This window comes from Pelophylax lessonae (assembly GCF_965119305.1).
Source record: "Pelophylax lessonae genome assembly, chromosome: 9".
NCBI classification, from domain to species: domain Eukaryota; kingdom Metazoa; phylum Chordata; class Amphibia; order Anura; family Ranidae; genus Pelophylax; species Pelophylax lessonae.
In genome coordinates, this window is record NC_138776.1 from 112,830,811 (window position 1) to 112,846,514 (window position 15,704).

General features: G+C 44.3%; 1 protein-coding gene across 41 annotated transcripts in view; it reads left to right on the forward strand.

The window, feature by feature from the left end:
* ANK3 (ankyrin 3) overlaps window positions 1-15,704 on the forward strand; it is a 920,123-nt gene that overhangs the window by 831,604 nt on the left and 72,815 nt on the right. For all 41 annotated transcript variants that reach the window (XM_082268127.1, XM_082268156.1, XM_082268164.1 and 38 more), the window contains 4 exons: window positions 3,836-4,047; window positions 4,732-4,939; window positions 6,349-6,445; window positions 9,523-9,751. In XM_082268127.1, the coding sequence (XP_082124253.1) occupies window positions 3,836-4,047; window positions 4,732-4,939; window positions 6,349-6,445; window positions 9,523-9,751 (746 nt within the window). The remainder of the gene's footprint in view (window positions 1-3,835; window positions 4,048-4,731; window positions 4,940-6,348; window positions 6,446-9,522; window positions 9,752-15,704) is intronic.

The window sequence follows — 15,704 nt, forward strand, 5'->3', positions numbered from 1 at the left end:
AAAGGAAATTAAAAACACGATTGAGCCACTTCGTTCAGCCATTGAAAAACTGGAGGCTCCAGCAAACTCCAGCCAGGCTAGTACTACACAAGTAAGACACCCATCCCCTCATGTAGCAGGGGTGAGGTGGACGCAGTAAAGCAGGGAACTGATTCAGATAGCCCAGAATCAGAATGCGAAGATGGCATATGCTCGGACTCAAATGACGAAGATCCAGCATCAGAGGGTACACTTTTTCCCTTGGAAAACACCGGTATCAAAGAGCAAAAAGTCGCAGAGCTTTCATTACACGATAAGATGTATAAAGGCTTCCAACCAAAAAAAAACCAAGAACATTTCCGGTACATAAGACTCTGAAAAACATAGTCAAGAAAGAATGGGGAGAACCAGAAAAGAAGCTCTTCACCTGAGCTGCGATTTAACAAAATGCCCCTAAAGTAGATGCCTCCCTTGCCAGAGTCGCAAACAAGTCTGATATAGATTTCGGGACTCTCAGTGATCTTCTTCTGAGAAGAGCTTGGGAAGGTGCAGCAGTGAATCTGAAACCAGCCATAGCTTCCACCTGCACAGGCAGGACCTTATTAGTCTGGCTGATACAGTTGCAAGAGCTGCTTGAAGGCGATACCCCAAGAGAAGAGCTGGTGAAAACCATACCCACACTAACCAGAGCGGTAGCATTCCTCGCGAATGCGTCAGCTGAATCCGTGAGACAATCGGCCAGGACCTCTGGCCTAAATAATTTGGCTGGGAGAGCCCTGTGGCTGAAGTCATGGGGAAGGGACATCGCTTCCAAAAATAGATTGTGCGGCATCCCCTTCACGGGCGATTTACTGTTCGGACCCAACTTAGAAACAGTTCTAGACAACCGCAGCCAAAAATAAGGGGTTTCCTCAAACCAAAAAGAAGCAGGGGAAAACGCCCTTTCGTCAGTCCAGGAGGTTTAATAAAGAGGGACCAAAGAAGCGCTGGACACAACAAAACAAAAAAGGCCAGGGAGATTTTATCCTCAAGCCTTCCGTTCCAAAAAAACAAAAAGCAACGACTGTCTCCAGGTGGGGGGCAGATTGGCGTTTTTTGCACATTAGTGGAAGAAAATCACGAAAAACTGATTTGTTCGATAGTTTTCTGCTCGCCCCCCCAAACAAGTATCTGGTGACAACAATCCCGAATTCCACAGACCAAGCAGAAGCCTTTTTATCTGCATTGGAGAATCTAATAAAACTAAAAGTGATTTGTTATGTACCGCCGGAGGAAGAAAAGACAGGAGTCTATTCGCACATATTTGCGAGGAAAAAAACATCAGGCAAGCTAAGGCTCATACTGAACCTAAAACCGCTCAACAAAGAGATAAGGTACAAAAGATGCAGGATAGAATCCATCTACTCGGTCAGAAATTCCCTCCTGGCAGGGGTATTTATGGCCACAGTAGATCTGCAAGATGCATAGCTACATGTACCAATAAAAAAGAGCCATCAAAGATACCTAAGATTTGTGGTCTGGGGTCCGGCTACCACTCTACATTTCTAATACACAGCTCTACCTTTCGCCATCTCTACGGCGCCCAGGATTTTCTCAAAAATAATGTCAGAAGCCTTAAAAAAACCTAAGACAGGAAGACATCGGCATGGTGCCATATTTAGACAATCTACTATTCTTTGCCGAGTCAGCAGACAGACCGTCACCCTGGGTTGGGGAGCATATATGGCAGAAAAACAAGGCGGGACACAAGGAAAATGGAACCCCCCACTGGTCTCAAGCATGCTCAAACCTGAGGGAGTTAAAAGCTGTAGCGGAGAAGCTAAAAGCGTTCCAACTGGCGATTCAGGGTAAAGATGTCAGGATTCAATCAGACAACGCAACAACTGTGGCATACCTGAACAGACAAGGGGGAACAAAATCGACCCATCTAATGGGCCTGACAGAAACAACACTGTCGTGGGGCGAGACAAACATCGAACCCATCTCCGCCATCGGAAGGGAACCGACAACATGCTGGCAGACCTCTCAAGCCGAAAAATCCTAAAACAGACGGAATAGTCCTTAAATTAAGAAATCTTTTTGTGGATCACCCGAGTCTGGGGTTGCCTGAAGTGAATCTGTTCGGGGAAAAAATAAATACAAAGCTCCCAAAATTTTTCCCTCAACCCTACAGATGGGAACATCGGGGTAGAAGCGTTCAACTAAAGCTGGGCTCCCCATCTGTGTTATGCATTCCCCCCAACTGCCCTAATACCAAAGTTGGCACAAAAGATCAAGGAAGAAAGGGCAACAGTGATACTTATTGCACCCCATTGGCATCAGAGGCCATGGTTCAGTCACTTAAAAAACCTCAGTATTTAGCCACATCTAACACTTTCAGATATGTTGAACCACCCGGACCACAGGGTCATGAAGCTTTCGGCCTGGTTCCTGAAAAAGTGAGGCTACAGAACAAAGGTCTGTCCAACAGGGTGATTGACACCATCTTAGCCAGCAGAAAACCTGTGACTAGAGCCATCTATGAAAAAGTGTGAAAAGGTTTGTTTACTGGTATGAGAACAAAGTAGACCCCAACAAGGGGACTTTCAGCAGGCTTAGATTTTTTACAGGAAGGAGTGGACAAGGGCATTTCCCATAACACTTTGAAGGTTCAAGTGGCAGCCCTACCTTCCCATCTAGACATTAGGCTGGCAGAAGACGATTCCTTATCAGAGGTCCCCTATTACATCAGGGTCCCCATCAAAATGACCCCTTTCATCACTGACCCCTTCACAGTGCCCCTTTACATGCATAATCCCCATCAGAGTGCCCAATGTCATCAGTTGTCCTCATCAGAGTGTCCCCTTTCATCAAATGTCTGCATCAGAGTGCCCTCTCACATCAAATGAAAAAGTAAATATTACCCAACAACTTAAAGTACTGTATTTTTTAATCAATTTATTTGATCCTGTGCCTTAGGCGCATGCTTACAAGTGTCTTACAGCACATAGAGTCCTGAATATACTATAATATAAGTACATAAGTACAGCTATAGTACAGAAATGTGATTGCTGCATAAGAGGAAGAGATTTTCTATCAATCATCTGTTTACTATGTGTACCGATAATCCTAGAAATTAGGTCAATAGAGAATAAACGTAACTCAGATAATTGTAGCAGGTCTTGCCATGTGATAGCTGGAAAGTATTTTTTCTTTTGTCAACTGTCTAGCATATTTGTGAATAATACAATTTTAATATGGTAGAAAGAGGTCTTGATGGTTTTATTGCAATTTCGGATTATTGAGAGCTGTTATTACAGCCATACACAGAAAATATGCCCAAACCTTTAGAATTCTAAAACACAGGTCTTTCTTACCTCTCTACTTCTATTCAGAATAATTTATTTTAATTTTACATTGTTAAATATGTCATAAGCAAACAATTTCTGTGTAAATGATGGTGTTAGGGTGCCACCTTGTGGATATATTTGTGTATAGCATTTTTAATGGCAAGGTACTGGGTTCCTTCATACAAAGATGGCTTCTTCTTATCCTCAAGTATGCTATATAGGTATTGGGCAGCAATTGTTGGTGTCTTCCCCTGCTCTCTCTAAGTAATTTTAAATAACTCCTAAAGGTGATAAATAATTTGTTTGGAAAACTTGTTACCATGTGCTTTGATTTGCAACCAATTCTAACAACACGTGGATGTCAGCATGGTTTAAGCTTTATAAGCTTTACTTTAATAAAGATGCAGGTGCTTGGCCTGACTCATAAACCTCTAAAACTTTCTGCTGGCTAGGTACTCTCTGCAACAAACAATAATCTTACCATAATAAACATGAACCTAATTTGTTACAAATGTTTTACATTTCAGAACTGGACAGTGCGGAAGAACTGGAGAAAAAGAGGATTTGCAGAATCGTTACAAAGGATTTCCCCCAATACTTTGCTGTTGTGTCTCGGATAAAGCAAGAGAGTAACCAGATTGGACCAGAAGGTGGGGTCCTAAAGAGTACAACGGTCCCACATGTTCAGGCATCCTTCCCAGAGGGGGCACTGACTAAAAGAATTCGAGTAGGCCTTCAGGTAAATTGAAAACATTTTTGTGCAACATATACCTATAATTTTAAAAAGGAAATTTAGGACAAAAAAATTCTTTAGGTCCAGGCTGTGGGGGAAATAGAGAAAAAAATTTGTAGTAGCATTAGAAAACAAAATTGCAGTGAATAAGTTGTATAAAGGTTGATTGGATCCTCAAATGATTTTTACATTTTGCTTTATATTCCTTCATGGAACTATGCTTATAGTTCATTCCCCTGAGATCTTCATATTTTAGGATCCCATAATAATGCTGAAACGAAGACTAAAGGTCTTATAACCAGTAGGTTTTGAGGGACACGGTTGTAGACTTAAGATTAGCATAATGCATGACAATTAACTTCACAGACCTACGATTGCAGAGTTGTATTACAATACAAGATTAATACTTTGGATTTATTTTCTGTTATGCTTTGTAATGTGGTGATGAAATTTAAATATAGTGCAACATTAGCATGCAGGATATGTTTTTGTTCTTCTTGGCCACATATAAATGGGTTCAGCTACCCAATACATTCCATAACACTTAGGATAAATGACATTTGAGTTGATGGAAAAATGTGAAACAATAGCTGTTTTATTGTTGAGTCATTAGATAATGTTAGGTGGTACAATTAATAGAATGATATTCTAATGAGCTAATTAATTATTCTAAACATTAACACATCACAGGCACAGCCGGTACCCGATGAGCTTGTCAAGAAAGTAATTGGAAACAAAGCAACATTTAGCCCCATTGTCACAGTTGAACCGAGAAGACGGAAATTCCACAAGCCAATAACAATGACAATTCCAGTACCGCCACCGTCTGGTGAAGGTGTAAGCAATGGCTATAAAGGAGACACCACCCCAAGTTTGAGGCTACTGTGCAGTATTACGGGTGGGTTTTTAAAATCTTCATTATTTCATATACAAATGCAAAAACACCAAAAACTTCTGTCCTGAAGATTCCATTCATCATTTTTATAGAACTCTTAGAAGCTGGAATCTAATCAATTGCTAGGTGCATTGGCACATGGATGCTTTTTGTTTTTAAATTATGTTCTGTTTTGAAGGCTGGGCAACCACGCCCAATTGAACCAACAGCACCCATAAGGTTGAGTAGACATAGGGGGGGGGGGGGTTACTAAAGGCAAATAGGCTGTTCATTTTGCAAGGGAATTCTCACTTTGCAAAATAATTTTACCTTAGCTTAGTGAATGAGGTGGCATTCTGCTGACTTCCATTATTTAATCATGTGCAAGCAGAAACACTGTGTTTTTTCCTTGTACATTATTGAGTATTCTTTGTAAAGTGAATTTTTACCACATTTACTAAGCTAAGGGAAAATTCCCTTGCAAAGTGAACAGCCTATTTGCTCATAGTAAATCCACTCCATAATGTTACATGGTTTTTAGTTGTATCTTAAAAACATGCATTTAAATTGGACTTATTCTGGACAATCCTATAGTTGGAAATTATTCTAGGAGTAAAAATCCTGTGAGGTGACACAAAACAAAAGTGGACTTGAGCTCTAAATTTAAATAATGTATCTTTTCATGGGAGGTCCCATACCATAAACAATTATTCATTGGTTTGTACACAAATGAATTGGCTGGACAGATTAAGGGGAAGAAAGCTTGCTGCCCCCAATCTCCCAACATACATCTCTGCAGTGAAGGTAGCTTGTGCTCAGAAAGTGCCAGAGATCTATTTCTTTTATATTTTTCTTCAATATGTGAGTTTTTATCACGCATTTGTCAGGACCATTCAAGAAGCTACGCAATTTACAAACTTCAATTTTACTACACAGAGAGGCAATTTTTAGTGAAAAAAACTTTTTATCATGATAGGTTGCAGCTGAAGCCTAGTATATATAATCAGAAAATCAGACGAAAAATACCACTTTCAAAGCGATCGTACGATAATCTAATTGTTAGTACACAGCTTTCGAGAGGCGATCACGACAGTTCATCCAATATTATCAAAAGGGACAAACACAAAAAATTTTCTCGTACGATATTAGATTGTGCAATTTTCATTTGATCAGTACAGTTTTCGTCCGGAAAAAATCGGAACAAGACCACGCATTCTCGGAAACGAACTATACTATACAGTACATAATTTCCAAAGTTGTATTGTGTCGTACGGGAATTTTCGTAAGTTGAGTATCCTCTTTATTTTCGATATGAGACTAGTATGCAAAAAATAATGAATGATCATTCGTCCGATATTTTCATTGTGTGTCTGAGGCTTTATACTATACTTCCAGTGATAACTATGCGCATTGACTCTGGTTGTCTTTCACAGGTGGGACATCTCCAGCTCAGTGGGAGGATATTACAGGGACTACGCCTTTAACCTTTGTCAATGACTGCGTCTCTTTTACAACCAATGTATCTGCCAGGTAAATTGTATATATTAGTTGTTATTTAAAGAAATTGAAGCAGAAAATATAGATTGCTTCCATGGCAGTTGTTTAAGATTTATTTTGAATCCTGTGCTGGAACAGTTACAGATTCTAATTGGTATAATTTAATTTCCACCAGTTTGTAAGTCAGCTCGTGGTGTGTTAAATTGATTTGCTCTGTAAATAATAGTTTTATAGGATTACTTTACAGTTAGTTCAGTTTCTTTTAGATAACTCCTCCACCCTCTCCACACACCTCTCCTCAAGGTCTTATACTAATATATCCTACCGCCTTAGAGATTTTTGAAGTGTGGTCAGCTGGGAGATACACAGACACCCCTGGAGATTTTCCTGGCCAGGCCCTTCTTGGAACACATAATAAATGGCCTCTCCATAAAAATGAATAGAGATCAAGAAGAGCCTGGCTGAGAGCCTTCTGCAGGGTGGCTGTGTGCCTCTACACAGAACAGATCGCCAAGGAGTGAGGAAAGGTAAGTATAAGATTTGTTGGAAGAGGAATCATTTAAATAATAACTGTTCCAAATATGTAAGTTTTTCCTTCATTACATTTAAATGTAAAGCCAATGTAAAATCGTTCTTGTATTAATTTAATACATTACTCATGTTGAAGAGAATGTCAGACCTCTAGCACACAGGACGCCAGCAGCGTTTTTGCAGAATGAAAAGCCTGACGCTTATAAAAATGTCTAAAGTTTGAGCTTTTACCGGCATCAAGCTCTTGAGCATTAATTCAGTCCATTGGCCAGAATAAATCCTTTATTCTGGCCATTGAAACAAAATAATGCTCATGCACAAAATGTGCCTATCATGCAGGCGCGTTTAGGTGCATTTAGCAGCTTTTACTGAAGTAGCGTCAGGCATTTCTTCTGCCCAAACTCTGCTGCTCCTGGGCAGACTGGCAGTGTGTTTTTTCCTACCTCTAAAAGCCCCTCCCACTAAATGCTGCTAAAAGCCTATATGTGCATGGACACATAGGCTAACATGCAGGGGGGTTTAAAGGTGGGAAAATGAAAACTGCCATACGTCCCTAGGAGCAGCTGTAAAAACGTCCACTGTGCATGAGGCCTAACACCTTCACCACATTGCACAGCCACAAAAGTGACATATCTTTTTCCTTGTTCAGCAGTACCACGGCCTATGTCACATATTTGTCAGCAGCCAGCTCACTAGACATTGAACGCTATATCAGCTCTATCCTATGAACAAGGAAAGACTGAAAGTTATAAAAGGCTTTGTCACACAAGCAATCCTGCCGCTGGCATCAACTTGCGAGCCACAGGATCACTAAGAGACCTCTTTGTTATGGAATACAGTATCTCACAAAAGTGAGTACACCCCTCACATTTTTTTAAATATTTTATTATATCTTTTCATGTGACAACACTGAAGAAATGACACTTTGCTACAATGTAAAGTAGTGAGTGTAGTGAGTAAAGCTTGTATAACAGTGTAAAGTTTTGCTGTCCCCTCAAAATAACTCAACACACAGCCATTAATGTCTAAACCACTGGCAACAAAAGTAAGTACGCTCCTAAGTAAAAAATGTCCGACTTGGGCCCAAAGTGTGAATATTTTGTGTGGCCACCATTATTTCCCAGCACTGCCCTAACCCTCTTGGGCATGGAGTTCACCAGAGCTTCACAGGTTGCCACTGGAGTCCTTTTCTACTCCTCCATGATGACATCACGGAGCTGGTGGAAGTTAGAGACCTTGCACTCCTCCGCCTTCCATTTGAGGATGCCCCACAGATGCTCAGTAGGGTTTAGGTCTGGAGATATGCTTGGCCAGTCCATCACCTTTACCCTCAACTTCTTTAGCAAGGCAGTGGTCATCTTGGAGGTTTGTTTGGGGTCGTTATCATGTTGGAATACTGCCCTGCAGCCCAGTCTCCAAAGGGAGGGGATCATGCTCTGCTTCAGAATGTCACAGTGCATGTTGCCATTCATGCTTCCCTCAATGAACTGTAGCTCCCCAGTACTGGCAATACTAATGCCTCCCCAGATCATGACACTCCCACCACTATGCTTTACTGTAGGCAAGACACACTTGTCTTAGTACTCCTCACCTGGTTGCCGCCACACAAGCTTGACACCATCTGAACCAAATAAGTTTATCTTGGTCTCATCAGACCACAGGACATGGTTCCATTAATCCATGTCCTTAGTCTGCTTGTCTTCATCAAACTGTTTGCAGGCTTTCTTGTGCATCATCTTTAGAAGAGGCTTCCTGGGAGGACAGCCATGCAGACCAATTTGATGCAGTGTGTGGCGTATGGTCTGAGCACTGACAGGCTGACACCCCCCACCCCTTCAACCTCTGCAGCAATGCTGGCAGCACTCATGCATCTATTTCCCAAAGACAGTCTCTGGATATGACGCTGAGCACATGCACTTAACCATGGCGAGGCCTGTTCTGAGAGGAACCTGTCCTGTTAAACCGCTGTATGGTCTTGGCCATGCTGCAGCTCAGTTTCAGGGTCTTGGCAATCTTCTTATAGCCTAGCCTATTTTTATGTAGAGCAGCAATTATTTTTTTCAGATTTTTAGAGTTCTTTGCCATGAGGTGCCATGTTGAACTTCCAGTGACCAGTATGAGAGAGTGAGAGCGATAACATGAAATTGAACACACCTGCGCCCCATTCACACCTGAGACCTTATAACACTAACGAGTCACATGACACCAGGGAGAGAAAATGGCTAATTGGGCCCAATTTTGACATGTTTATTTAGGGGTGTTCTCACTTTTGTTGCCAGCAGTTTAGACAATAATGGCTGTGTGTTAAGTTATTTTTAGGGACAGCAAATTTACACTGTTATACAAGCTGTACACTCACTACTTTACATTGTAGCAAAGTGTCATTTCTTCAGTGTTGTCACATGAAAAGTTATGATAAAATATTTACATGTGAGGGATGTACTCACTTTTGTGAGATACTGTATATCATGAATATCATGGCTTACAGTTTTACTAGTAAAGGGAGATTTTTTTTTTTTTTTTTTGTCTGTGTTTTATAAATGTTGAATATATCCTTTTGATGTTTTTTTTTTCTGCAGATTTTGGCTTGGAGACTGCCATCAAATCCCCGAAACTGTAAGCCTAGCCACACAGCTTTACAGGGAGTTGATATGTGTTCCTTATATGGCCAAGTTTGTTGTTTTTGCTAAAATGAATGATCCCGTAGAAGCCCGACTGCGCTGCTTCTGTATGACTGATGACAAAGTGGACAAAACCCTGGAACAGCAAGAAAACTTTGAAGAAGTTGCTAGGAGTAAAGACATTGAGGTACATTCTCCATAGTTATGTGGTTAGTTTATGGTTAATTTTCTTTTCAGTGTCAGAAAACTCTTAGACTTATTCAGTAAGGCAATAGAAGTGCTTGGGTTGGGTGCAAAGTTTTTATAGCAACTAATTTGATTTAAGGTTAACACAGACATAAAAGAACACTCACATAATCCACCACCCTTTAACAGCGTCTTGAAGAAAAAAAGTCTATAGGCCGTAACTAGAACCTCTGTTGTTTCACCTTTGGGACAGAGAAATTAGATTGAGGACACAACCCTCAGTCTCCATCTCTGCAGCCTCAACTGGACAGAATGAATGGACAGTAATAACTCTGTATATAGATTCCTATTCATTCACAAACGTAACCATAGTAAACACAGTTTACTATATTTCAGTAATTCATAAAAGGAAGGAGACAGTAAATTTCATATTTACCGTCCCCTTCCCTGGTCTCCATCCTGAAACACCCCGGGCAGCAGCCAGCAGGATAGGGGAGTGTTCGTGATGGGGGCCAGGGAGCACACAAGGGCCTGTGGGCAGCAAAAAGAAGAGTAAGCTGGATAGGAGGGGCAGCATATAGGGGAACCAATCCCCTCCATTTCCCTCTTGCATGCCTCTGTGGGAGGGAGAGGAGGAGAAGCAGGCTTTCAGTGGCTACAGGAGGAAAATACAGCTGATCAGTTTCTCTGTATGTTGTCCTCGCTGCCCCTCCTATACAGATGCACAGGGGAGTTGCACAGGCCCCCTAGAGCATGGGGCCGGGTCGCAACTGTGACCCCTGCTACCCCTGTAGTTATGCCACTGCTATAGGTCCTCCGTATCTGTGCTGTACATCCTCTTCACAAGTTGCTACAGTCTATTGCACAGTCTATTGCACATTTTCACAGCTCTTGCGGTGAAGAAACCTTTCTGTATTTGGAGCCTAAATCTGTTTTCCTCTGGACATAAAGAGTGCCCCTTGTCCTCTGTGTTGACCTTAAAGTGAATAACTCCACACCAAGTTCACTATATGGACCCCTTATGTATTTATACATGTTGATCATATCCCCCCTTATTCTCCAAGAGAGAATAAATCCAGTTCCTCTAATCTTTCCTCATAGCGGAGCTTCTCCATGCCTCTTATCAGTTTGGTTGCCCTTCTCTGCACTTTCTCCAGTTCCCCAATATCCTTTTTAAGAACTATTGCCCAAAACTGAACTGCATATTCCAGATGAGGTCTTACTAATGATTTATACAGGGTATAAATTATATCTCTCTCTCTTGATTCCATGCCTTTGTTAATACAAGAAAGGACTTTTCTTGCTTTGGAAGCCGCAGCTTGGCATTGCATACTATTATTAGGCTTAGGATCTACCAGAACACCCAGATCTTTCACCACTATGGATTCCCCCAGTTCTAAAACCCTAGTATGTAAGATGCATGCATATTCTTAGTCCCCAAGTGCATAACTTTACATTTATCAACATTAAACCCCATTTGCCGCATAGTTGCAATGTAACAATGCATTGAGGTCAGTTTGTAAGTTGGAGACATCCCGTAAGGAAGTTATTCTACTGCAAAGCTTGGTGTCATCTGCAAAGACTGAAATGATACTTTCTCTGTCGCTCATTGACAGACGTAGTCCTCTTTGATTCATATCAATTGGGTTATACTGCCCTCTACAGGAGTAGGACACTAGGCAGAAAAAAATGTTCTGGCTCCACCTTAGGGGCAGTCCCAGAGAGTATATCCTCTCTCTCTCTCTCTGCTACAAGATGTTAGTTTTTTTCTGTCTAGTCAGGAGTAAGGACCTAAGTTCCTTGCTGGGATCTTTGGTCCTGGCAAGATTTTTTTAGAAAATTTTTTTCCTTTTTTAGGTAGTTGTTTTCTCCAGTTTTCCTGTGAGATCTTCAAGCAAATCACGCCGGATCTGGGCGACGGGCTGGATGTTGAGATCCAGTGGTCACCCCGGTTCAGCCTACGAGCGCGTGCAGGCCATAGCTCCGCGCTGGGTCGGCCGCGACATAGTCCCACTGGACGGGGACTGACCCTGCGAGTTAAACGTCTCGCTTGGACGCCAAGGACCAGCAGAGTCACGGCGTCCGTATTGGTCGACAGCCCCCCACCTCGGTGGAAAGGGGTTCTGTTAAGAGAGGGTGCCCGTCAGTTCCGGTATGGTGAGTAGATGTTCCCCCTTCCCCCCTGTGGGGTTTTTTGGGATACGGGCCCCTCTGTGTATGGTCGGACCCTTTTTGACATTAAGGTTCCCCCTCTAGCCTATGACATGTTCACATATCTCCCTGTGATAGTGTGATTTGGTTTGGGAGCTGACGCTCCAGCAGGCTTGGTTTGGGAGCTGACACTCCAGCAGACTTGGTTTGGGAGCTGACACTCCAGCATACTTGGTTTGGGAGCTGACACTCCAGCAGGCTTGGTTTGGGAGCTGACACTCCAGCAGCCTTGGTTTCTCCAGCAGGCTTGGTCTCCAAGGAAGCCTGGTTCGATTGACTATATTGAAATATAAGATGCTGGCATTTAGGTAAGCAAGCACCTACTTTATACTGAGGGATACAGAGGCTATCGCCATCCTCCCGCAGGCCGCACTTACAGGCCGCCGCCAGCCTTTCATAGCCGTTCGCAGGCTGCTGCAATCCTCCGGAGGAGCCACACTAAATTGGCAGTCCGCCGCCATTTTGCTGTAGACCGCACGTCAGACTGCATTGTCTACACAGGCCGCCCGCAGGTCACGCAGGCCGCCATTTTGCCGTAGCCTGGTGTCTCCTGCATGGGGGCGGCCATGTTTGATGTGCCCAGCCTACCTCGAGGAGTAGCTGGGAGCGCCAGAAGGCGTGCAAAGGGGGCAGAGCCACTTCCTTTTACCCGGGAAAGCTAGTACAGGACTTCCCAGTCTGCATAGGACAACGCTGACAGCAGTTTGATAGGAACTTCTCTGCATCAGGTGGTGAGCCCTTGGGGTCTCTCTCTCTCTGTGGGGGTCCAAAGCAGGTACGCTGAGGGGCGCTATTGCGCTGGGGGATTACAGATCTAAAAAAAAAAAAAGATATTTTTATTTTTCAAAATTTTCACTGGCAAAGTGTCCTGGATTAGCATGGACCCTGCCACACATGTATCTCCACCTGATCCCCTCAAGGTGGCTGCAGGACCCTCCAGTTCCCCACTTACTATTGATGCATTATCAGCGGTTTTGGAGTCTTTTGTATCCCGGGTGGAAGTGGCCTGTCAGGGACAGGGCGCAAGGAAGCGACCCCCGCCTACCCCTATTTCATCTGAAACTTCAGATTCAGAGTCTGAGCCTGTCACTGCAGGTGCAGGTCCCTCATCTGGGGCTTGTGTCTCGGGTACTGTCTCTTCAGACAGTGAGGAGGATGTTTCGGCATCTACCATAGCCCGAGAGGAAGCGTTGGTGAACGCACTAATTGTATCTGTCCGAGAAACCTTAGGACTGCAGGTTACACCGTCGGAAGTAGCTGAGACTGAGATCCCTTTTGGTACTAATAAACGGACCAAAATGGCGAAAGTATTTCCCTTGCCCAAATGTTTCGGTAATGTAATTAAGGAAGAATGGGGTCATCCAAAACGAACCCCTGCTATTTCCAAACGCATTATTAGGCGTTATCCTTTTGAGGAATCCCTCCTCAAGAAATGGACAGTACCACCTGGGGTGGATTCTCCAATTTCCAGATTGAACAAAGCTACGGTTATCCCATTGGAGGACGCTCCGTCCTTTAAGGATCCAGTGGATCGTAAGGTGTAAGCTGTGTCTCGCGCCATCTTTTCCCTGATTGGGTCAGCTTTCAGACCAGTAATTGCTATTGGTCTGGTTTCACAAACTGTGACAGAATGGACCAAGTGGTTACGCCGGGAGAGACATCCCCCAGGCGGTATCAGATCTGCTGGAACAGATGATACAAGGGCTACAATTTGTCTGCGACGCTGCTCTAGACGCCACTCCATTATTGGGGCGAGCTTCAATTTCAGCAGTGGTCCTCAGGCGTACACTGTGGCTAAAGTGTTGGTCAGCGGACCAAGGTTCCAAGAGAGCTTTGGCTAATCTCCCCTTTCAGGGGGAGCGCCTATTTGGGGCCAACTTAGATGAGATTATCAAGGATCTCACTGGAGGCAAGAGCACTTTTTTGCCACAAAGTACTAAGGGTAAAGGACCTTGTCAGAGACGGGGGCCTTCCTTTTCCCCTCATAAGACATTTTTTCGCCCCACGGGCGACAAAGCAAAGCCCTCCAAAACTCCTTCAGGAGGTTTCAAGAGCCAAACAAAAGTCCGGCTCTTCCAGACCTGAAGATAAGACTACTAAAGCCTGAAGGTGCGCCCCCACCCATAGCTGGGGTGGGGGGACGTCTTCGCCGGTTTCCGGATCCATGGCTTTCCAGAATCCCGGACAAGTGGGTTTGCGAAGTCATACGGTCAGGTTACAAGATCGAGTTTCAATCTCTCCCACCGGTGCGATTCTTCCCTTCCAATACCCGACTATCCCCAGATCGCCTAGAAGCTCTGCGGGGGGCGGTCACGGATTTAATGCAACAAGGAGTGGTGGTCCACATTCCTTGGACAGAGCGTTTTCAAGGGTTTTATTCAAACCTGTTCACAATACCCAGGAAAGAGGGCAAGGTGCGTCCAATTCTGGACTTAAGAGCACTCAATCTTTTTGTCAAGATACAAAAATTCAAGATGGAGTCTATTCACACAGTAGCGGCCTCCCTGCATCAGGGGGATTTTCTAGCGTCCATAGACATCAAGGATGCCTATCTTCACATTCCCATTTACGCAGGACATCAGCGTTTCCTGCGTTTTTCCGTAGATGGTGAACCTGCAGAAGTCTTCTCTGGTTCCCACCAGGAGGCTCGAATATCTGGGTCTAATTTTAGACACATCCAGGGCAAAAGTATTTCTTCCGGCGGGGAAACTCCGGAAGATTCAATCGACAATTCAGTTGTTACTATCCGACAACTGGCCTTCTCTTCGGACTTGCATGAGGGTCCTGGGTTTGATGGTGGCTTCCTTCGAAGCAGTACCATTTGCCCAGTCCCATACCCGAATCCTTCAAGGAGAGATTCTTCTCAAATGGAATCGGAATCCAGATTCCCTGGACAATCGGATCCGATTGAGCGAGCGGACCAGGGAGTCTCTAGTCTGGTGGCTTCGGTCTCCGATGCTCAGCCAGGGGAAGTCATTTCTGCCAATATACTGGACGATTGTGACCACTGATGCCAGTCTATCCGGGTGGGGAGGAATTCTCGGTCAATTATCTGCCCAGGGGCTTTGGTCCCTGGAAGAGTCCAGGTTACCGATAAATGTATTGGAACTGAGAGCGATCAGACTTTGTCTGATTCACTGGGCCGAGCAGCTCCAGGGCAGCCCGGTTCGGATCCAGTCGGACAATGCCACAGCTGTGGCTTATGTCAATCATCAAGGGGGCACCAAGAGTGTCCTGGCGGCCATAGAAGTGGCCAGCATTCTTCGTTGGGCGGAACGGTTTGTTCCAGCTCTCTCCGCGGTGTTCATTCCGGGGGTGGAAAATTGGAAGGCAGATTATCTCAGCCGTCAGATTCTGGATCAAGGGGAATGGTCCCTTCATCCAGAAGTTTTCCACCAATTATGCCTTCATTGGGGCACCCCGGATGTGGATCTGTTGGCATCTCGGCTCAACAGGAAGGTGCGGAGGTTTGTAGCTCGCTCCCGCGATCCTCTAGCAGATGGCGCAGACGCACTGATCGCCCCGTGGGGGCAGTATCAGCTACTGTATGCCTTCCCTCCTCTCAAGTTGCTGCTGAAGCTTCTTCGCAGGATAGAGGTGGAGGGAATTCCAGTTATCCTGGTAGCTCCGGACTGGCCTCGTCGAGCCTGGTACGCCGACTTGGTCAGGCTGGTAGCGGACGTCCCGTGGCGACTTCCTCTCAGGGAAGACCTGCTGTCTCAGGGACCAATCTTTCATCCTGC